This window comes from Anopheles merus, chromosome 2R (assembly GCF_017562075.2).
Source record: "Anopheles merus strain MAF chromosome 2R, AmerM5.1, whole genome shotgun sequence".
In the NCBI taxonomy this organism is placed as follows: Eukaryota; Metazoa; Arthropoda; class Insecta; order Diptera; family Culicidae; genus Anopheles; species Anopheles merus.
This window is the reverse complement of record NC_054082.1, coordinates 20,741,158-20,763,227: the sequence shown is the minus strand read 5'-3', so window position 1 is coordinate 20,763,227 and position 22,070 is coordinate 20,741,158. Positions and strand designations below refer to the sequence as shown.

The 22,070-nt window shown below is 53.3% G+C and overlaps 2 protein-coding genes across 2 annotated transcripts in view; one reads left to right on the top strand and one right to left on the bottom strand.

Annotated features, from left to right (window-relative positions):
• LOC121587695 (serine-rich adhesin for platelets-like) overlaps positions 1-20,079 on the top strand; it is an 84,024-nt gene extending 63,945 nt beyond the window's left edge. The window contains exons 9-13 of the mRNA XM_041904727.1: positions 7,771-7,821; positions 8,898-9,578; positions 11,189-16,690; positions 17,751-17,803; positions 18,185-20,079. Coding sequence (XP_041760661.1) covers positions 7,771-7,821; positions 8,898-9,578; positions 11,189-16,690; positions 17,751-17,803; positions 18,185-18,208 — 6,311 coding nt within the window. The 3' untranslated portion in view covers positions 18,209-20,079. The remainder of the gene's footprint in view (positions 1-7,770; positions 7,822-8,897; positions 9,579-11,188; positions 16,691-17,750; positions 17,804-18,184) is intronic.
• Positions 20,080-20,164: 85 nt separating this feature from the next.
• Positions 20,165-21,969, bottom strand: LOC121587698 (gustatory receptor for bitter taste 66a). Its single transcript, XM_041904731.1, has 3 exons — positions 21,728-21,969; positions 20,455-21,653; positions 20,165-20,375 (listed from the first exon to the last, which is right to left on the bottom strand). Exons 1-3 carry the CDS (start codon positions 21,951-21,953, stop codon positions 20,208-20,210), a joined length of 1,593 nt encoding a protein of 530 aa, XP_041760665.1. The 5' UTR covers positions 21,954-21,969; the 3' UTR covers positions 20,165-20,207.
• Between the last annotated feature and the right edge of the window lie 101 nt (positions 21,970-22,070).

The window sequence follows — 22,070 nt, the reverse complement described above, 5'->3', positions numbered from 1 at the left end:
TCAGCCAGAGCCATCGGAGCCTGTGTCTGAGGTTGTTGAAAAGGAACTGACCGAAGATACTGAGCTGGTCGAGGCCAAGGTTATCGAGACCGTAGTCGAGAAGGTTGAGGCAAAGGTTATCGAGACCGTAGTCGAGAAGGTTGAGGCCAAGCCAGATGACAAGCCAGAACAAGACGAACAGCCAGAGCCATCGGAGCCTGTGCCTGAGGTTGTTGAAAAGGAACTGACCAAAGATACTGAGCTTGTCGAGGCAAAGGTTATCGATACCGTAGTCGAGAAGGTTGAGGCCAAGGTTATCGAGACCGTGGTCGAGAAGGTTGAGGCCAAGCCAGATGACAAGCCAGAACAAGACGAACAGCCAGAGCCATCGGAGCTTGTGTCTGAGGTTGTTGAAAAGGAAGGAAAGGCAGGTGATAAGCTAAAACAAGACCATCAGTCGAAGTTCCAGCCTGAAGTTTTTGAAGGTTTATCATCTGACAAGGATTCTGCTCTCGTTGGTGATAGAGGCACAATTTTATATTTACTAAGTCCCGATAGGCATGAAATTTCCGATGGTTCTGGATCGTCCGAAAAGGGCGACGATAAGTTTTTACTTCGTCGGGATGAATTAAGCGTGTTTGATACCAGGAAAAGTTCCCTCTCTGCAGTCGAAGTTTCCACTTTAGACGATGACTCACCTTTGCTGACAGATTTTACGACTTCCTCTATTACGTACGTAAGCGATAGGATTGATTCTTCTTCGTTAGATTTGATGGTTGGTGAACAATCAATGAACTTTTTGAAAATTGGTAGTAGCATGGCACCACCTGACGAAAAACGGCATGATATTCAATCTCCTGGATCGTGCATGTCCTTTACGACCACTACCAGTGAAAACATCGAGTCAATTTCTCATGACGTCGAAAGCCGTAGCAACTTCGGTGGTACTCTGCAACCTGACATACCCACGGAGTATGAGCGATCCGTTTCGCTGAGTGATAATGCAGCATCCGATTACTCGAACGAGTCGGCTACCAAATACAACTTGCCTTACGATACCGAATCTGACGGCCATGATGCTGGCGCACACAAGGCCAGACTACGGGGAATCAAATCTCAGGAAGGCGTTGCCGAGCCGAAACAAGTCAAATCAGCAAAGCTCATTGCCGTTGACCAGCGTCACGGTTCAGCCTCACCGCAAAGTGATATTACTGAATATACCGAAAGTGTATCGTATGTCGATTCAATTATAGACAGTACAAACTACGAAAGCGCCTTAAAGCAGAAAGAAACAAAGCAAGAATTGCGAAGCAAGGAGACATCGAAAGACAGCTGCGAGGCGGACGTGAAACCCAGTACGGTGGCAGCTGATCGCGAGACAAAAGCATCAAAACTTGACACGACAGCAAAACCTTCCAGTGAATCGGTAGAATCTGCTCATCCAAAAAGGCGATCCAAATCGAAGCCTACTGTTACGAAAGTAAATTTACATAAGCAAGCGCCGATCGACATTTCGAAGCGTTCCACTAAAACCGTTGACATTCGTATGGGTGCAGCAGAGTCTACCGTAACAGTGAGCAAATCGGCGACAACATCCAGTCGCATCTCGACGACAGCGACGCGAACGCACGGTTACATGCAGTCGACACTGTCTCGCGATCAGAAGGTCCTACGACCATTGACTTTAACCGATTCGCCCCATTCTTCGCCCTCGAAAACTTCGCACCGTGCTGGCACTGCTTCAATCACTTCGACACACACGACTTATTCTCCGGCACATTCTGCTGAACGGAAGGCCACTAAACCTTCTAAGCCAGGTAGTGCTGCAACACCCGGTGTGCCCGAAGGTGCGACTGGCAGCACCAAGCACGGAGTTTCGAGTACAGGTGCGCGCAAAACCGAGGTTAAAGAAAGCAAATTTATGACGAAATCGGCCACTGGTCGATCGTCGTCAACTGTCGTCACTACATCCAGCACTGTATCCACCTCAAGCACGTCCAGCCAGAGCAGGTTGTCGCGTTCGTCAGTCACTAGCTCAGCCAGAAAAGCCTCCACTAAATCGGACTACAAAGAGCAGCCCGTAGTGAAGAAGGCAGACAAAGAGCAGGCAAATCTGGTCACGAAATCCACCCTGCCGGCTGCCGTTAAGACAAGCAAGGATCGGGTTAACAAAAGCCTGATACCCGTGAAGGTGCAGTCGAGCAAGCGGGATGCAACTCCTTCGCCGACCAAAACCGCCAGCAAGTCCAAACCGAAGTCGGCCCCGGGCCCAAAGCCCAAAGGCGAGCCGCGAATGTCCAAACCGATAGCCGGCTCCGAAAGGACGGCTACGAAAAAGGAACACTCTGTCCAGCTGATCACGAAATCCATCCCGAAGGTGACCAGCACGGTGCACCGTAAGGAAAGCGCGAAACAAATCATCGACGACGTGTATCGGTGCAAGTCCGCGATGCACTACTCGTACAAAGATGCCGTCACGTTCGATCATGCCGAGGTACCGTCGTCGCTTCCCTCCAGCCCGAGCCGCTTGAACAAAAGTTCCTCGAACAGTACAAACGTCCTCACTAGTGAAGTGTTTACCCGCACGATCGATTCGTCCAAATCGATCGAGGTGATCTACAAGCAACCGTCCACATCGCACGAGCTGTACCGTCGGGTGCAAGGCGAGTACAACCGGTACAACGACCCCGACCTGAACTTTATCGAGACGACCGACTCGAGCCTGTCCGATTCGATCGCACTGCCCTCCTCCTCCTCGGAGCAGGAGAGCGATGCGACCGGCAAGCAGAGGCGCTCCGGCAGTCCGGAAGGTTCGCCGAAGCAGACCAGCTCCTCGTCCGCGGTGACGACGACCATGACGACGCTCGCCGGGCGCAAGAACCTACCCCAGCACTACCCGCACCATCCGGTGCACCAGCACGTGGCCACCAAGCACGGCAGCTCCGGCTCCTCCACCTCCGGCAAGCGTGCCCGAACCCATTCGCCCGCCGAGCCCCGGTACCGCAAGTCGGACATCTGGAGTCGTACCGACCCGCCAGCCTCCAGCCAAGAGCTACCGGATACGTCGGAGGACAGCGACTCGTATTACTACCACCACCAGCAGCATTGTCTGTTCCAGCAGCAGCAGCACCAGCACCAGCAGCACCAGCAGCTGCCGCCGGTGGCTGGAATTGCTGACCGGCGTTTAACTGTGTCGCTCGATGGGATCGTGCTCGAGAGTAGCATCTCGCCGATACTAGACTTCCGGGCATCGACGCCGCCGCGCATGAAGTATAAGTTTGATTACGATAGTTCTGTGTTTCCAGGTAAATCTGCTTTATGAACCAAACCAACCCAAAAAAAAAGCTCAACATTCCAACCGCATACTCTATAATATCGTCCATCCATATATACATATTATCTCTATCTCTCTTTATATTTCGTACAAAATACTTATGCAAATCGTAATGTTTACCAGCTATCGTTTAATCAAACACAAACCCTCCCCCAGGCGCGAGTATGCGGCATGATGGTCACCCTTCCATGTGGCCACTCATGTACCGAATGTGCTTTCCCCTCATTTTGCTCCTCCCGCTCCTACGAACATGTGACATAATACTATTATAGGGTCAGTTTCGGTCGGTTTGCCGCTGTCGTTTCTGGTTTCTGGTTCGCCGGGCATAGTTGCCTGCCCTCGTACTGCGCCTGGCACACCTCGTTCGTGCCACCTTTCGCGGCTTTCGGCTTTCGCGGGTTATGTTTCTGTCGCACTCGCTCGTTCGCATTTGTTCGCACAAAATTGATCTGCCATTTGAAAATGTTTCGGTTTATCGGGTTTTCGCTCCGCTACGTGTCAAAATTCTAAGCTGTTTCGATGGTTTCGCACGCGTTTTGCATCTGGAAGGAAACTATAGCAGTATTATGTCCCAAATGTGTTTTATTTTTAAAAACTTGCATTTACACTATAAGTATGGCACGGCGTAAACGGGGAAGGAGCATGGAGAAGGATGTGTCGCCACAAAACTCGCTTCCAAAGCGCCTAGCTACAGTGTGCCACTGTATCTGACTACTAGAAAGCGATCGTTTCGGTGTTTCGAAATCGGTACGACAAGCAGCGAGCGTACGCTTACGCCTCGCGCGCACTATGCCTTAGCCGATGCAACTGTTATACAAAAGAGAGACAGCGACAAGCAACTGTCCTACCAGCTGCTGGTAGTCAGATAGCACGTGGCATTGCCGCTTATTGCGCCTCGAGGTGTTTTTTCGTTTCGTTTTGTGGTGATAGCTTTTGCCAATCATTTTACTTCTATCCTCTCGGACACTTTGCGTATGATTTGCCTTGCAGTGGTGCCTTTTGCGATCGATGTGTTAGCGGTTGTGTTACGGTACAGTTTTGTGTTGCATTTGCCCGATGTGCTTGGCCTGTGCAGTGCTTTATAATTTTACTTACGTTTCGCTTTGTACCATGTTTTCCTTTTGTCTTTTTTTGTTGTTGTTGATCTGTTCTATCGAAAAAAAAAAATAACAAATACAGGATAGCGAACCTCTTCAATCGTTGATGCGCCTCAGCTGATCTGCAGCGAGCAACTGTACACAAAGTCGACAAACCACACGGCACCGGGGAACGCGCAGACGATGGCAGACATTCCGCTAATATCCATCACGCAGGAATGCTCGGACGACGAGGAGCTGAGCACGTCCAGTGCGACGAACAAACTGAACATCGAGGATGCGCTGACCGACACCGAGGATCTGATGATGGACGGGGCGGGCCAGCGGGAGCGAAAAAGTGCCTCCTCCAGCCCGATCCCGCCCGAGCCCAACAGTCTGTCGCTGCTGGAAGCGTTGCAAAGTCCGCTGGCCGGCGCAGTAACGGACGTGGAAGACTGTAGCGATACGTCCGACGAGGAGGAGCGCGACAAGAAGCCTACCCGCGAGGTGGAAATATCGCTGGACGACTTTCTCGACCAGGGCTACGTGGACGAGATGACCAAGTCGGACCAGCGCGGCGCAAAGCCCAAGATACTGACCCGCTCCTGCTCGAAGGCGGCCGAGGGCCCGAGCAGCAAGAGCTTGAGGGTGTGCGCGGACGTGGCCGCTGCCCTGACCGACTGTGAAGACTGTGCGATGTCCGGCGAGGACGGCGACACGAGCGTGGTGCCCGACTGCCCGGACGATATACTGATGCGCCAGGACGCGGACAACGGCATGGTGGACATACACAATGCGGTCCGGCGGCGCCAGGACAAACATCTGCCCCGGGCGGAGCAACAGGCGGTACAGTCGAGCAGCTCCGACTCGGACGAGCCGGAGTGTAAGGTGGTCCGGCACCGGAAGCCCCACCGGAAGGGAGTGGTCGAGCAGCGGTCCAACATCTCCGACTGCGAGAACATACTCGTGTCGGAGGAGGAATCGTCCTCGCTGGCAAAGCCGGGCCCGGCCTCCGCATTCGAGGCGGACGAGGTAACGATGGAGGCGAGCGACCACGAGACGGAGCAGTCCGTAACGTTTCCCGAGATTAACATTTGCTTCGTGACGGACGGCGACGCAAGCGACGAACCTGCCAAGCAGTGCTCATCACGCCCGTCCACCCTGACGGTGGGGCAGGCGAACGCGGACGAGGCGGTGACGGACGTGGAGAACTTGGACTCGTCCGACAGTGAGACCAGTGCGCCGCAGCGCAGCAAACGGCTCATGCCGCGGGCAGTGGCCCGCGGTGGCAAGGGCGGCGGCCTGACCGACGTGGAAGACTTCAATGCCAGCGACGAGGAGCAGGACGGCCAGTCGCCGCAGGATGTGGGCGGCGAGGAGCATTCGTTCTTGCCGTCGCCGACGCGCGAAATTGCCATCATGCGGGGGGATGGATCGGGCGAGCAGACGGCGAACGTGATGCCGCTGAACCACACCTATCTGCTGGCGCGCACGCCCGACATCGAGCAGGCGCTGACCGACTTCGAGGATCTGGCGGTGAACGACGACGAGAAGCTGTACGACGACGCGAAGTACACGATCGAGGCGCTGCCCGAGATGGACAACGATACGGTGTACGCGAGCGAAAACACGCCCGCCCCGCCGAAACCGAACTGGCTCGACCAGGCGCACGATCCGCTCACCGACACGGAGGACATCTTTTTCGACCGAGCGGCCGGGCCCGGGCCGGGTGCGGCCGTCTCGTTCGGCAGCAACGAGCTGCGGCGCCGCCGCAAGCCCAAGGGCACCGCCGCCACCCAATCGTACAAGGGCAAAACGTTTCTGGACACGAGCGCCACCGGGCAGGAGAACGGATCGGCCGCTGCCACCACCGACGTGGAGGATCTGTACCTGAGCGATGACGATGCCGCCGTTTCGAGCTTCCCGCCGACGGACCGGTCGAAACAGCGCCGGGCGACGATACAGGTGCCGCCCCAGCACCACACCGGGGACAGTGCGAAAACCGACATCGAGTACATGTCCGGCGACGAGTACGTGTCGGACCGGACCGTCCCATCGCCGACCGTCTGCCCGGACGGGTTCCACAGCACGATCAAATCGCGCGACCGGCTCGGCGGTGGCCGCTCGGGGCAGCAGGCGCTCGGCGTCCCCGGTTGCCCTGCGCCGACCATCAGCCGAACGTCGCCCACGCCGGACGGGGCCAACTGTCACACGGACTGCGAAGAGATACAGGGTGCTTCGGACGAGGAGGAGGAGACGATGGATGGCGCGGCGAAGCGCGACCCGGAACAGGAAAGTATGGCACGAACCGCGACCCCGTTCGAGCTGCGGCGCGCACTGGATGAGAGCGGCAGTTGCGAAATACACGACGCGCTCGTTGGCTCCACGCGGCGCCACCGCGGGGACCGGAAGCGTCCCCAGCCGAACGATGGCCAGGAGATGCCGACGGATGTGGAGTTTCTGGACGAGGACGGCGCGGTGGACGCGATGCTACAAGACGATTAATGTTCGAACCGTTGCTTTTCGTCCCGTTACAGCTGCTGCAGTTCGATGCATAGAGAAGCGCATGAGGGAACGGTAGGGCAACGGTGATTGTTTTTAGTTGCTGTGTATAGTTTCTTTGTTTTCTGTTGCTTTTTATTTGCTACCAATGAAGTGTGCCGTAAGCAAGAAAGCGTGCTTTCGGACGCTCCGCTCCACTAAGAAGCCGATGATACTGAAAGTTTGTCTTGTAGTCTTGCCTGCTTCCGGGCATGCCACGTGTTGCCGATCGTTGTCGCTATTTTTTTTTAGTTCTTTAGTTGATCGTGTGTAGTGGCTATCGTTCTGTGCTGATTGGCTTTCTGTTCTTTGCCTCCTCCCACTACAAAGCAGTGCCTTGAAGCGGTCGTTATTGTTGGTATGCAATGAGATGCTTTCGAAATGAGTTGACGTTAGTTCGCACCCTTTAATGCACCTTTGTCCGCTTTGCACCCCAAGTATGTCTAGTATACTGTTGCCACATATCTATACCTAGAGAGAACGTATCGAATTTACCTTTCCCCGAAATCCCACCCCTTTTTCATCCTCCCTCTACCCTCTCCCTGTGTATCGTTCACTCTCCCCAACAACCGCTGATCCCGTACCCAAAAGACACACACTCACACACAGAAAAAAACACACTAGTACACCTTAGTACATGTAATGTGATCGCCATTGCGATTGAATGTTCCCCTTACTGTCCCGAGTGTACTCACCATCCGCCAAATCCCCATCCTCCAAAGTCCTGCCATCCATCGCGTGAATCACATGAGTCGCGCCGTGAAGAGCGTTCGGTGTCAGAAGTGCGGTGTGTCTGATCATTGTGCCTTTCTGTTGCTCTCTTCACTCTGTGCATTCCAGATACGTACACCGAACACGACGATGCATTACCGACGTCGACCAGAAGCGAAGGTTAGTATGGTTGCGGTCTGGTTGCGGCCAGATCAGGGCATCGCAACGACTCTCCGATCGATCCGGGGTAGCTCCCTCGAGCTCCGTGTCCTCGGTTGCACTTGCTTGGGGCCGTGTCTTCCGGGGACGGGTCGTTGCAGCCGTTGCAGTTGCGCATACGCTCCGCTGCCTCCGCTACTGCACATCACACACACACACACACACACATATACACACACGGGAAGAGCAATGCATACTTTCGCATCCACAATTTTGCAACCTACATCACCCAAAAAAACAAGGAAACACGCATATACACACACGCAAACAAAAACAAAAAAAACCCCCGACAAAGTTGTGTTTTGTTTCTACCCCAAAATTCGACACAAAACCATTCCCCCTCAAAGGTTTGAACTTCTGATTCTGGTGACGGTGTGTATCGGCGTTGTGATTTTTTTTCTGCTGGCGTTGTGCTGCGTGGTTGCGTTGCATTTATCATATTGCGCTTTTTCCGCCTCAACCAACCACCCAAACCCAAACTGTCCACTTCCCGCCCTGTGTAGTGTACGATTTTACAACTGATTGCAAGAAGAAACAGGCGGACCAGGTTCCCTTCGAAATGCTAATTTGAAAATGCGCGTTACATTGGAAGACGATTGTTTTGCGGTTGAAAATCCTACCTTACCCTATTGTGAAGCCCAACTGCAAATCAAACTGAACGGCGAAAACGAAACACAAACGAAAAATGAAAATGCGAAATCAGGTCCTAATTGGATTGTTGGTCCTCACAGTTGCGTACGGCAAGCTTCTATCGATCGAATCATCCCATCATTCGGAACGCACTTCCTGTTCATCAAACCCATCACTCACTCACTCACTCGCTCCCTCATGCTCATCTCGGTACAGTGCATATAATATTGAATTGCGGCACCCTTTCTAAGAGGGCCAGGCGGCCGCTCCATCCTTTGTCGTGGAGCAGGCTTACAAACAGCTGCCGTCGCCGCTGCCGCCACTGCTGCTGCTGCTGCTGCTGCTGCCGCTGTCGCCGCTGCTGCTGCCGCTTCCCTTTCAATACCGATCTCTTTCTCTCGTTGCAGGCGAGGATGATGGGTATCTAGTGCTGGTACGGTCGGAGGCAGGCCGGCTGGTCGACGACGTGCTGGAGCAGAGCGTATCGATCGTCAGCAGCTCGCAGGGCCCGGGCCCGATGACGATCGATCGAGATCTGCAGCAACCGTCCGAAAGCGAACAGTACGCGATCCGTAGCGACATCCTGTCGTCTACCGATGGCGATCTGGTCGTCAAGTCGCCCACCATCGAGTCCATGTCCGGCAAATCGTTCGATGACAATATGAGCAATCCCGAGTACGATGCGCTGCTGCTCGGTACCGCCGGCTTTGGGGCACCTGCGACCGGGGCCGACGGCGGGCAGCCGATGAGCCGGGCACTCGGTGCGGACGATAGCGCCGCCGAGGATGAGGGCAGCGATGCAAAGCTGAGTGCCGATGGCGCTGGTGCGGTCGCCGCGGCCACGAAAGACCAGGCGGCCGAGTCCGCCCGGCGGGCGAAGAAAATCGACCGCAAGTATGCCCGCCTGTCGGCCGATCTCGGACCGGAGGCGCTGCTCGATAAGAACCAAGAGTACGACGAGGCGATCTCGCAGATCAAAGACGAAGTGTCGATGCTGCAGAGCGAATACTCCAAAATGAGCTGGGACGAGAGCGTATCCATGACCACGGGCGATTTCGGGTCCAGCACACCCGACAACGATCTGCAAGGTAGATAGAGCAGCTGTGCATGAAGCTGTGCATTCCCGCTTGCCGGGAGTTGCGAGTACGCGCAGCATATCTATATTCCACTCGCGAGCAGGGTGGCGGAACCGTGCGAATAGACTACGCTGCGGTTACTTTTGACCAAAATTTAAAGCGCATTGAGTGATGCACATGATGCACTCCTCGGATTGGACTGTAGTCTTTTCGCTCCTACCTTTCTGGCTCGACGCTGCTCGCCATTGTTTCATGTCGAATTGGGTTTTTTTTTTGTTTTGATTTTTTTTTTCAAATGTCATAAATGTGTTTAAGTGTTTGTTTCGTCTTTTTGTTCCAATAAGTTCGCAAACCTAAGCGCGAAGGTTCGATTGAGTTTTCTATTCCACATCACCATCAACCACCACGAACCATCTCAACTTGCGTTTAACATGCTCATTCTGCTTCAGCTTACAATCGTCTCTGTGTTCTTTAAAGGAAATTGGAAAGCGTGATCAACAAACAAATGCAACTGGAGCTCCGTTTTTTTTCAGTGCACACATTCCATACTGTTATTTACCTTCATTGAGCACTTACACTCATCCCCTGCTGACGAATGAGGATGAGTGTTTGATACTATATATTTTTTCACTGCACAATACGCCTTCCCAAGACAGTTGCGCTCCAAACGTACTGCACCAGACTGAACCGTTTCTTTCTCTGGCCCTAATTCCGCAATTCGCAGGACCGTGATTTCGCATTTTGATTTTTGGGTTGTTTTTCTTTACTTTTCAAACGTTACGGCAAGTACACACCATGTATTTGTGCGTGTTTTTTTTTTTGCATCAATTGCTGCTTCCAAAGCCTATCAGTTACTAACCCGAACAGCGCTCATTTAAGAAGCCAATTAACATGCCGTCTCAATGGGACGGGCTGGTGGTCTAGTGGTGAGCGCGCCGGATTCCTACCTTAGCCGGAGGACGACCGTTTCCCAACTGGACTCCGCATCCCGACGTTTGAGAACACGGACCTAGTCGAAAACTCTGCCCAATTTGCTTCTCAATACGCACGCAATCAAGTCAATTTGGGACCCCTTGTATTATTGATGACCTCTAATAATAGTAACCGCAATCAAACGCCAAAAAAACGAAAGAAGAAGAAGTCGTATCAGAATCAGAAACTCCACATTTTTACACCTTTGATAAAATTCGTTTGACAAAAAAAAACAAGAATAATCATGAGAGTCCAACCAGAACTCTCAAATATGTGTTACTTTTTCTCCCCATCTCTAACCCCTCTCACACATACACATTTACACAAACACAAAAATACAGCACCAGAAAAAAACGGGAAAGTGTGCGCATGAGGCGAGAATGCCGCTGAAAAACAATTCCCCCAACGATGTTTGGCCTGCTGTTATTACCACTGTGCTGCTGTTGCCTATACTGCTGGGGAAGGGTTTTCCGGCCATTTTCCACGCTTTGAAGCCGCCAATGCCCCTTCCTTGGCGCTGCCACCGACCGTGTGAACTCCCAACACACACACACACATACACTCTATCTAACTACCACCAAACCGTTCTGAGAGCATAACCTTAACACGCTTTTTTCTCACCTCGCTTTTATTTCCTCTTCTATTAACAGAAACAGATTTGCAACTACAAACAGAAAATAACATACCCCAGACAACAACACCCCGCCTTGTGTCCCAAACAGTAGAGGCTGCTGCCCCGCCCACTAGCGCTGTCTCTGACGCTTTTGTTAGCGGGCAGTGTGCTGCAGTTGCTGCAACAACTACTAGCACCGTCACCACCACTGCTGCTAATCTGCTAACCGACGCTAATGATGTTACCACCGCTGACCAATGCTTCGCTGCTTCCGCTGCCAGTGTCGAAAGGACGGAGGAAAGCGTCCTCTCCACCACAACTACCACGGTCGGTTCCATCAGCAACCCGGAACAGTCCTTCTCGATCGCGTCCACCGAGCCGGACAGGCCGAGCGAATCTTCCAGCAGCGGCGGCGGCGGCTTCGACGGTCAGCCCGTACCGAAGCCCCGCACCAGCATATCCTCCCGCACGGATACGGCCACCCGGTCCAGCCTGCTGGAGTCGTTCGAGCATCAGGATTCGATCGAGCAGTATCCCGAACCGGCCCCGGTCCAGTCGGCCGAGACAGACCTCCGGCACCGGCAAGGGTCGATCACGTCCGACGAGCTGTCGAACGTGGCCCAGAAGGACTCGAGCGAGCTGGTCACCAGCGAGGAGGACATTTCGAGCGGTGCCAAGTTCTTCATCGGCGAGTGTAGCAGCGATATCATCACCCGGTCCAGCACCGAGAAGCGGTCGGACTTTGCGTTCGACAACGAGGGCTACACGTTCTCGCAGGAGTCGCAGGGTACGGACGATCAGGAGTCGCGGCGCGACGCGATGGAAGCGTACCAGCAGCAGATCAAGCTGGAGGATGGCTTTACCCTGGATTCGCTCAAGGAGCTCGATATTGCTGGGCTGCGATCGTCCGGCAAGCCGCCGGTGGTACATTCGCCGGTAACAGCACCGGCAACTGTTCAGCCATTTGCGGAGTCCCAGTCCGTGAAGTCTGAGGTGCATGTGGGCGAAGCGACCATTCTCGAATCGACCACCACCGAACAGCAGGAGCAGCAGCAGCAGCAGTACGCGCACATGACGATCGACGAGCTGACCATTGCTAAAACGCTCGAAGAGGTGAAGGAATCGCTGGACGCCGTGCAGGAAGAGCTAATCGAGGCGGTCACGGACGGGACGCCGATCAAGCAGTCGCCGTCGGAGTTTGAGTTTAAGATACTGCCCTCCACGCGCTACGTGCAGGATCCGATCTACGAAACCAACCAGGAGGAAGCGGTCGCCGTGTCGACGGCAACGGCCGCCGCCATCACCACCACCACCATCGTGAGCGAGAGCGGGCTGTCCGATTCGGAGACGCGATCGGTGGCTGCTGCAGCTACAGCGCCTCCGATCAAGATCGACGAAGCGCCAACGGCCGCCGGTTCGTCCGACAGCTCGCAGCTGGAAGCGTCGCCCCGTTTACGGCACGGTCCGGCTGCCGCCAAGGGTAACCGTTGGTCGGCAACGGATGTGGACAGCTCGGGCGAAAGTCACTACCAAAGCTTCGAGCATACGGACAGCAGCCGGCCGATGTCGTCGGACCTGGAGCAGGTGCTGCCGTACGCTTCGTCCGAGTACGAAACCGCGCTGGATCACTCGATGGTGCCGACCTCGCTCGGCACCGAGTATCACAGTGCGGTCAGCACGCTGCACTCCTACCCGGTCAGCTCGCACGACAGCATGAAGAGCTTCGACTCGGAAAGCTCGGGCAATCTGGCCAGCATCGAATCGGAGGCGACGGAAACGCTCGTACCGTCCACGATGGACGTCGACTTTGACTCGTCCGATGCGGCCCTCATTCACGACGATTCCGAGGACGATCTGCGCGACAAGCTGCTGCTGCTGGACGACAAGGAGGAGCCGTCGTCCGCCGCGTCCAGCAGCGTGCCGATTGCGATGAAGCGCTCGCACGAGATGGACTTTGCCGAGCTGAAGGGTGAGTCCGTGGCCGACGAGAGTCTGCTCCAGTTTGGCGAGCAGCGCAGCCACGGCGTGGAGTCGGTGTCGTCCTCGTTCCAGGAGGAGAAGCTGCTCAGCTCAAGCATCGGCACGGCACGGGATTTGGTGGAGGCGATGCAGGCGACCAGCCTGGAGGACGTGAAGACGGAACCGGCGGACGATGGCAAGCTGGGCACGAGCCTGGAAGACGGTAGCATACTGTCGATCAGCCTGTCCAGTGCGTCCAATCTGGAAACCATCATGGAAAACCTGTCGGACAAGACAACGTCCACCGGGCCGGTTCCGACGCACGTGGAGATTGGGCTGGACGCGGTAACGCCCACGACCGCCGGTACGACTGCCGGCTACATCGGCGACATTACGCTCACCTCGACCACGCTCAAGGAGGGAGACGTTAACTTCCTCAACACACAGGCGACCACGGAGATGATCGAGGTGAGCGAGTCGGCCGAGCTGATCGCCGGCCGGGAGGACAGCGAAGAGACGGTGCGCAAGCGGGGCCACAAGCGCACCGAAAGTACCGCCATCATTTCCGGCAAGTTTATGGCGGAAATGGGCGAGAACCGCGACTCGATCGAGTCGCAGGACGAGTCACTGTCGCAGGACGCCTCCAAACCACCGACCACCAGCTCGGAGCGGGACGAAACGCGGGACGAATCGTCCGACTCCGACTACGACCGGTACGAGAGCGAGTACGCCCGTTCGTTCCGGGCGCCGGTAGCGCAGCCGAAGAAGAAGGACAAAAAGGCGGGCGACGTGTTCGAGAAGGACTTTGAGCTGGATCGGCGCAACTCGTTCTCGCCGTCCCAGTCGGTGATCGAAACGATCGTCGAGGATGTGCACGCCGAGATCGAGCAGGGTGACGAGGCGCAGCAGATTATGGTGAGCAAGAGCCAGCGGCTGCAGGAGTACCGCGAGTCGTCCACGCACAACATACCGGACATTCACGTGACGGAAGACTTTGCCGAGCAGCAGCAGCAGCAGCAGTCATCGGATGGCGAGGATGAAGCGAAACGGGAACCGATTGTCTTCTCCGAGACGGTAAGCGTGGTGGAGACGGTAACCAAGACGCAAGCCGACGCAACGGTGTCGTCCTCAGCGACAACCGTAAGGAAAGTTACGAGCGAGACTGCGTCCACGTCCGCCGGCATGACGATGGCAAAGCAGACGGGCATCCAGTACGCCAAGCAGGAGGAATTTCAGCTCACCGAGGAGCAGTACCAGGAGCTGATCGAGCAAAAGTACAAGGCAAAGCTGGCCGACTCCACCACCAAGTACGCGTTCGATGCGGACGATAAGGACGATTCGGCCGGCTCGGACTCGTTCGAGATGCTGGAGCAGCCGGACATTTCGGACGAGTTCGTGATCGTGGAGGAGGTCGCCCGGGAGGCGCACGAGTTCGACGCGGAGGGTAAAAGTGTCGCCATCAAGCCCACCAAGATCGAGAAGAAGCACGACGAGGACGTGGAGAAGATACTGGTCAAGTCGGCACCGGCCCACACGAACGCCGGCTCGCTGTACGCGGCCAACATGCGCGACGACATGATGTACGAGTTCGAGGAAAGCCCACCGACCGGTGGTGCCGAGGGCGTCGACGGCGGTGCCGGCGTCACGATGGACCTGCTCAACAACGGGTACCCGCTGGAGGAGAGCAAGCGGTGGGTGGAGATGCAGCTGGCGGAAACGCAAAACTTCCGCTACCCGTACGAGGACCGGCTGGAGGACATCAAGGAAGAGGACACGGACTTCGAGGTGGGCAGCAGCCGCATCGGCTCGATCAAGGACTCGTTCTCCAGCACGCCCGACTACGATCTGCTGGCGAAGCGGATGGCGTCCCGCGAGCACGATGACATTTCCATGAGCAGCCTGCAGGAGTTTGAGAATCTCGAGCACGTGATCTCGCTGGAAAACCGCAAGATGCAGCAGGGCTCCCAGGACTCGCTCAGCAACGGTAGCTTCACGCGCCGGTTCATGCAGCGCGGCATGCACGGGGACGACATCAGTCTGTCCAGTCTGAAGGAGTTCGAGGGGCTGGAGAACGCCTGTCTGGAGGCACATCTGATCGAGATAAAGGCAAAGGAGGAGGCCGCCCTGCTGCTGTCGCGCTCGGACGAATCGAACAAGTCGAACGGGTCGAACGGTGCCAAACGAAGTCCACCGTCGAACGGGGCTGCTGCGGTCGGTTCGCGCCAGCAGTCGGCGGAGGGTGCGGCAGCGACCAAAATCATCAGCAGCAGCACTTCCATCACCACGACGGTAGTTGGTGGAGCCGTCGGGTCGAGTGTACCCAGTGGGGAAATGACGAAGGTGGAAAGGAAGATCACGACGGCAAGCGGCAGTGGTCGCGAAGGGTCTTCTACGACGACTGTCACGACGATTACGCACGTGGAGGGTCAGACACGGCAGGGCTTGGACGAGGAGGACTCCACCTCGCACCACATTCTAACCGTGTCCAGCGACAGTCTGGACGGTACGCGTGTGAAGCAACCGCTGGCCAGTGGTAGGGATGCACTGCCGTCGGCACACTCGAGCAGCGACAGTCTGGACATGCACAGCAAGAACAATGTGGACCCGATGACAAGCAGCATCGATTCGATCGAGTTCTCCAAGACGGGCATTGCGACGACGCGCTCCTCACAGTCCGATTCGATCGAGCAGATGGCACAGCAGCAGCAGCAGCCCAATCGCAGCGACAGTACCGACTCGATCGAGGGCCAGCAGCAGCTCCAACAGCAGCAGAAGCTCCAGCACCATCAGACGTACCATCAGACCACCACGCAGCAGACGCTGAGCGACACCAAGCGAGACTCGCTGGAATCACTGGCCGCCAGCAGCAGTGACAATCAGAGCGGTTTCAGCAGTCCCACCAAGTCTGCCCACGGCTCTCGACCACTGTCGGACAGTGGAGTTGGAGCAAGCGGTACAACCGCTCATCATCATCATCAGCAGCAGCAGCAGCAGTTCCACCACCAAACAACGACGATGTCCACGCACACGGTCAGCACCGGTGGGCGTACGATGCAGAAGGACATATCGGCTGACTCACTGACCGGACCGGACGCAGCATTCCTCACCAGCACCGAAAGCCTCGAAACGAGCTCAACGGCCACGAACGCCACCTACCAGAACGAGACGGACTCGCAGATGTCGTCCAGCGTGACGAGCTGCGACTCCATCACGATGGTCGACACGGTAGGGCCATCGCAATCGCTCGAACACTGGGACAGCTCGTTTACGGCCGGCGTTCATGGTGGTGGGTTCGGTGCCAGCTCCCTCATGACCAGCTCCTCGATGAGTGCCTACTCCTCCGGTGTAGTTGGCAGCAGCGGTGGCACCACAATCCAGCAGCAGCAGCAGCAGCAGCAGCAGCAACACGCATTCCGTACTTCGCATGCGGAAGCATCATCCTCCATCCGCATGTCGTCGTCGTCTACGTCATCGTCCACGGTGACGATGGTGGCGAGTTCGGCGTCGTCAACGAGTGTTCGCACGGCGCAACAGCAGCTGATGGGGGAAAGTGAACTATTAAGTAGAGAACTGTTTCCAGGTTAGAGCGTGTTTTCTTTACCACCATCAACAACCACCAACAAAACAAAAGCCCCCCACAAGAACAAAACCAACCAACCGATCAAATCCAAGCCCCAAACTCTCGGATTCGTTTCTTCGGCCTTATCTCTCTCTGTCTCTCACTTTATCGATGGATCTCTTCCTGAATGTTTGCTCTTCGTGTCCTTTTTCGAATATGAATTGATTTAACTCACCCTGTGCCTGGGCTGAGCTAAATTGGAAGCAATTGCTTACGCAAAGCTGATGCTCTCACCTTTTTCTCCTCCAATTTCCGTGTCCGTTTAGGATGTGTTTCTTTCCACGTTTTCATATCCTGCGTGTGTGTTTGTGTGTTTTAACTTTTTTGTTTGTTTTAGATTAGACAGTCAATTGCCGCTAGAGTAAATCGCTTCAACTCTAACACGCACACACTGGAAGATTTTTTTCAATCATTCATCTTGTTATCTACTGCAATATTGTCTTTTCCACACACTTTCTCGCCATGTTTCCTCCAAAAGTAAAAAAAAAAACCTGACAAGCCCACCAAAGGAAATTGAGTCCGGGTACCGGAAGCAAATGCGTTTGTTTGCTACTTTTAGTTTTAACCTTGCTTTATGTTCGCTTCCGTTTTTGTCTCTCCGTAGCAGTTCCACTCCACGCGCCAATATTCATACCATCACGCATAGCAAATGGAGCTCGCGTTTAGAACAGTTCACGACAGGCCCGAAACAAAAGTTACCCGAACAAACCATTGTGCATATACATTGAATCGCATCGCAAAAGCTATTTATTTTCTGTGTACCTGTACCAGCATTAGCGTCACACTCCATCCACATTAGATTGCGTTTGTTCAGTTGGTTGTGTTTCATTCTTTATGCTCCCTTTTCCCTTGCCCCATACGATTAATTCGTTTGCTGCTGTGCGTTCGTTTGCTAAAACGTTTTATATTTCGCGCTACCTTGTTTGTTTCTCGATGCGAAAACACGCTACGGTGCAAACGTGTCACTAACTGATGTTTTTTCTCCTTTCTTTCTTTCAATTAACTTTTTTATCATGTGCAGGAGAAATAGCTTTCGACGATGTGAAGGAAACCAGCAAGGAACGAATGCAAAGTGTAAGTAGTGTTTTTTTTTGCACTAGTTGTCTGCCTCATCGATCCTTTACAGGTGTTTCCAGGAGTTCTCATAGCTGCGAGACACTTTATTGACTCTTTCCTGCGTGAAATGAACTTGATGCAAAGGGAATTGAACTCTATAGAATCCTTTTTGGACAAATCCAACAGGAATTTCTAAGAAGGATGTCTAAAAAGGGTGCCATAAATTCAAATTTTCTTTTATATCAAGTTCAATTCCCATAAGAAGAGAGTCAAGGAAGTATCCCACAACAATGAGAACCCCCGGAAAATGAATGAGGGAAGCGTCGATAGAGATAGTCTTTTGAATCACGAACCGAATGATTGAATCGAATTTATTTAATTTGTTTTTCATATTTCCAGAAATCAACCGAAAAGGAAGAGTAAATGTTGACGTCAACAAAAAAAAACATGCGCTGGACATCGTTGGAGCATAAACGGTTGGCCGACAAGCGAGTGCATGGTGACACGCAACAAGACAGAGCCCGCGTAGTGGGTGTGCGCAAGCAGTGTGGATTTCCCGCCATTTTTCCACGTTCTTCTCTACTCTACTTCTCTACGTACAGCCAAACCTTTTCAACCCTTTAAACTTACAAACGCGCGTTAAAAATCTTAAACACAACCAGGGACACTGGGGAATGGAGAATGGGAAGAAAGTTCTTCCAGGTCGATGCCTATAGCTATCGGTAGCCTTTTAACACATGACGATGATCAACACACAGAAAAGGAAGGATCGCAGACAAAACGGGGTTTTTTAAAGGAAGGATTACGTAGCAAAAAGGGGGAAAAACAACCAAAGAAGCGTAGCTCAGTTCGAAACATATTCAGTTCCGCATTCAATGAACTAAACACTAAGCATGTAAGTTCTCTCTTTCACGCTCTATATTCTAAACAATTTCATTCCAAGAATATGTTTTACACAAAACTATGATGACCATTGACCGCTTAAGAGAATAAACGCGATGTAGGGCAAATATGATGCAAAGCTGAGCGATGGCCGAACGATGGTCAATGTGTATAGTGTGTAATGTGAGCTTTATTGTAGCATTGTTAGCTTCCTACTTTTGCGTCTAAGCAAGCGCCGCTTATTCATTATCGTGCATTGATACCATAAAATCCAAAGCCAACCCTAAGTCATCTAATCCGCGTCGACGGTGTGACTTTAATGCTAAGCTTCAAGCGTCTTTTAAGTCGATTACTGGTGTGAGCAGCTTCTCCTTTGTGTGCAGCTTCTATTTCAAGGCGAATCTGTGTGTGTGTGTGTGGGTTTGTAGGATGCGAGGTGTGTTCATGCTTACGTTTGCTTTTGTACTACCGCTTTGGACTGACGAGTAAGGAGGATTAAGGAAAATAACACAAGTTGATAAAATGAATTAAAAAAAAAAAACACACACACACACACCAACAGGAGAACAAGATTCAAAGACCCATTAGAGAGGACTCGTGTAGCCGGATAGCTTTTAGTGCTGGGCAATATTGTAGCAACACGGGCCCCAGACAGTCAGCGATAGACGGTAGAGGCGGTAGAAACGATCGAAAAGAAACGACGAAAATGAGGAAGTATATTTGAGAATCTTTTTTTAAACAAACAAACCAAACGATATTGCTAAAGAACAGAAGAAAAACACTGTTGCAAGTAATAGCATGTTATAGCTAAAATATACATTTACTGATCAAATCAAACGTATAAAAAAAAAACTTATATATACACTACAGAGCGGGCTTGCTACGAAATAAGAGAAAAGATGAAAAAGAAAACTCCCTTTCCGAAAGACTAGAAAGGAAAATCACCAAAACCGATGAAAAAAAGCTGTATTGAATCGACGAAAGCACGACGAAGCGAAGTGATTAGTATAGCAGCAGAACAAGAAAAAGGATATTTTACCGAACGGGCAAGCCCACTTGCATAATAATACAATTTGCATAAGAACAGAATAGAGTTAAAAGAAAAATGAGAAAACAAAACAAAAAAAAACAGCAGCAAAAAAGGGGAGGCAAATAAAACGAACGAAATGATACAATTCGTAGAAAAGAAGGTGAAAGCGGTGAAGGAGATATCGGAAAGGGGGAGAAAAACTCACATAAATCGCTACCACGTGCTACCAAACCTAATTAAACAAACAAAACATATTATTAATACAAAAACCAAAAACAAAACCCAATACAAAACCCAAACACAGCATACTTACATGGATGTACTATTTGCAAACAACAACCAAAAAAAACTATGAAGAATAAAAGTGCTTATGACAAACATATGCGATGCGACGGCCTCTCGGTACTCGCTCTCTGTCCTGTCCTGCTCTGGACAGTCCGAAAATAGAATAAGTCGCTATGTAGTATAATCGACACTGAGGAGAGCCTGCGCTTGAGGAGTCTGCTGGTTTCAATTCGAAACGTACGTCGTTAGTGCGGTGGTAACGACGCCCTCCACAACCGCCATGGCCGTGGTGCTGACGTTCGAGGCGATCGTTGAGTTGCTGTTCGATTTCTGTATCGCTGCGAGATTGAACTGGATCAGTATGATCAGGTAGCTGGTGATTGCGCCGGTTATCTGGAGAAAATGAACCGAAGTACCTTTTAGTAACGTGGCTAGACCTACCCACCAAACATCGCTCCCCTTTGCTGCTTACCGCATACAGTGTCGTCATGTCCAGGTCGAAAAAGCCACACGCACTAAAGTTAAGCTGATGGTTTAGCAGCTTCAGCGACAGATGGTTAACCACCTCGTAACAGTGGACCTCGTCGACCGCGTTCGCCAGATAGTGCAGCTCGATGCCGGTTCGCTGCGAGTCGGTTTTCGTCCTCCAGCACACAAAGATCGGCACGATGCACTTGAGCGCCGTGTAGACGATGTACGCAAGCCCGAGCAGAAACACTTCCGCCGTCCGGAACAGTATCGGCACTTCCTGCTGCGTGAGGCTACAGTAGAGAAAGTAAAACTCGGCCGTAATGGCAACAAACCCGTGCGCCATCGCGACCAGCATCTGCACGCTGTACATCCGGTTGACGACCTTGCCGATCTCGCACAGCTCGTCGTGCGTCCGGCAGAACAGTATCAGCTTGTTGTCCAGCCGCTGCTCGATGTGGGGCCGTAGCCGCCGATCGGTTGGCAGGAACTCCTGAGCCGGACCGTACCCGACGTCTGCGGCGGGCCACGGTTGGATGGCACTGTTGTGGTGTGGTGGTGGGGTAACGGATGGTTTCAGTGGTGGACTGGCCGGTTGCTTCGGTTGGTACGGTTTCACGGTGATCACCTTGGTGGTGGGATTGGCGTTCGTCTTCTTGGGAGGAGTCGCCCCCGACAGCTGCTTGCGGCGCTGCGTGTAGACGGTGAATATCTCCTTCTCCAGATAGTCGAGCGGTATCTCGGCAATGTCCGCGTCCGGTTCGCCCGCGTACTGGTCCTTGTAGTGCAGTATGCCGTGGGCGATCGCGTTCATGTGCGCGTTCATTGCGTTGAAGCGCTGCCGGATGGCGGACACCAGCATCACGTACCAGATGCGGCACACCGAGTTCAGTGCGGTCGGTATGGTCGTGATGAACCAGATCAGCGACCAGGCGTTAAACTCTTCCTCAAACGCCACAAAGCTGTACACGGTGATGATCGCCTCGAACAGCAGCATCAGCAGCAACAGCACGATGCTGTACCGGCGCATTAGCCCGTTGTTGATCAGCACGCCCTCCCCGGCCAGCTGGTTGTCGAGGCGGGCCAGCCAATCGAAGCACTGGGCCAGTCGTTTCTGATTGATCATACCCGCCACCATGTCCACCGCCATCATAAACGGTTCCATGTAGATGATGAAGATACCGATCGCATTCGTGAGCGTCTCTATCGGGAGGGAGATGAAATGGGGCATTAATGCCAACGATTCAGGATGGATTAGCACGTAGATTGGCACACACTTTGCGATCCCCAATCGTCCTTCGTGTAGTTGATTGTTGCCACATGGTACAGGCCCGTGTAGACGACCAGGCTGCCAACTACCCACAGGTTGCCGACTAGGGAAAGCTGTATTACGGTGCGTTTGGCAAACGCCAACAGCGAGTACGGAATGACACCAAAGATGGAGGAAATGTAAAACAGCGCGGACAGCGAATCAAGCAACCCGCGAACCGGATTAACGGACATGGTTTTTGCACACTCGCTCCGGGGCACCGAGGGACACAAATTATTATCGTAGGAGAATGTGTACCCATGCGTCTCAGCCGTTGAGTTTTGTCGGTTGCACTCCAAGACCACACGCAT

What these genes read in the sequence shown, in the direction of transcription:
- LOC121587698 (XM_041904731.1), bottom strand. Translation starts at nt 21,953, where the DNA reads ATGTCCGTTAATCCGGTTCGCGGGTTGCTTGATTCGCTGTCCGCGCTG. An exon ending in GGACGATTGGGGATCGCAAA is followed by an intron (nt 21,654 to 21,727) that starts GTGTGTGCCAAT and finishes CCCTCCCGATAG; the next exon opens with AGACGCTCACGAATGCGATC. An exon ending in ACATGACGACACTGTATGCG is followed by an intron (nt 20,376 to 20,454) that starts GTAAGCAGCAAA and finishes CATTTTCTCCAG; the next exon opens with ATAACCGGCGCAATCACCAG.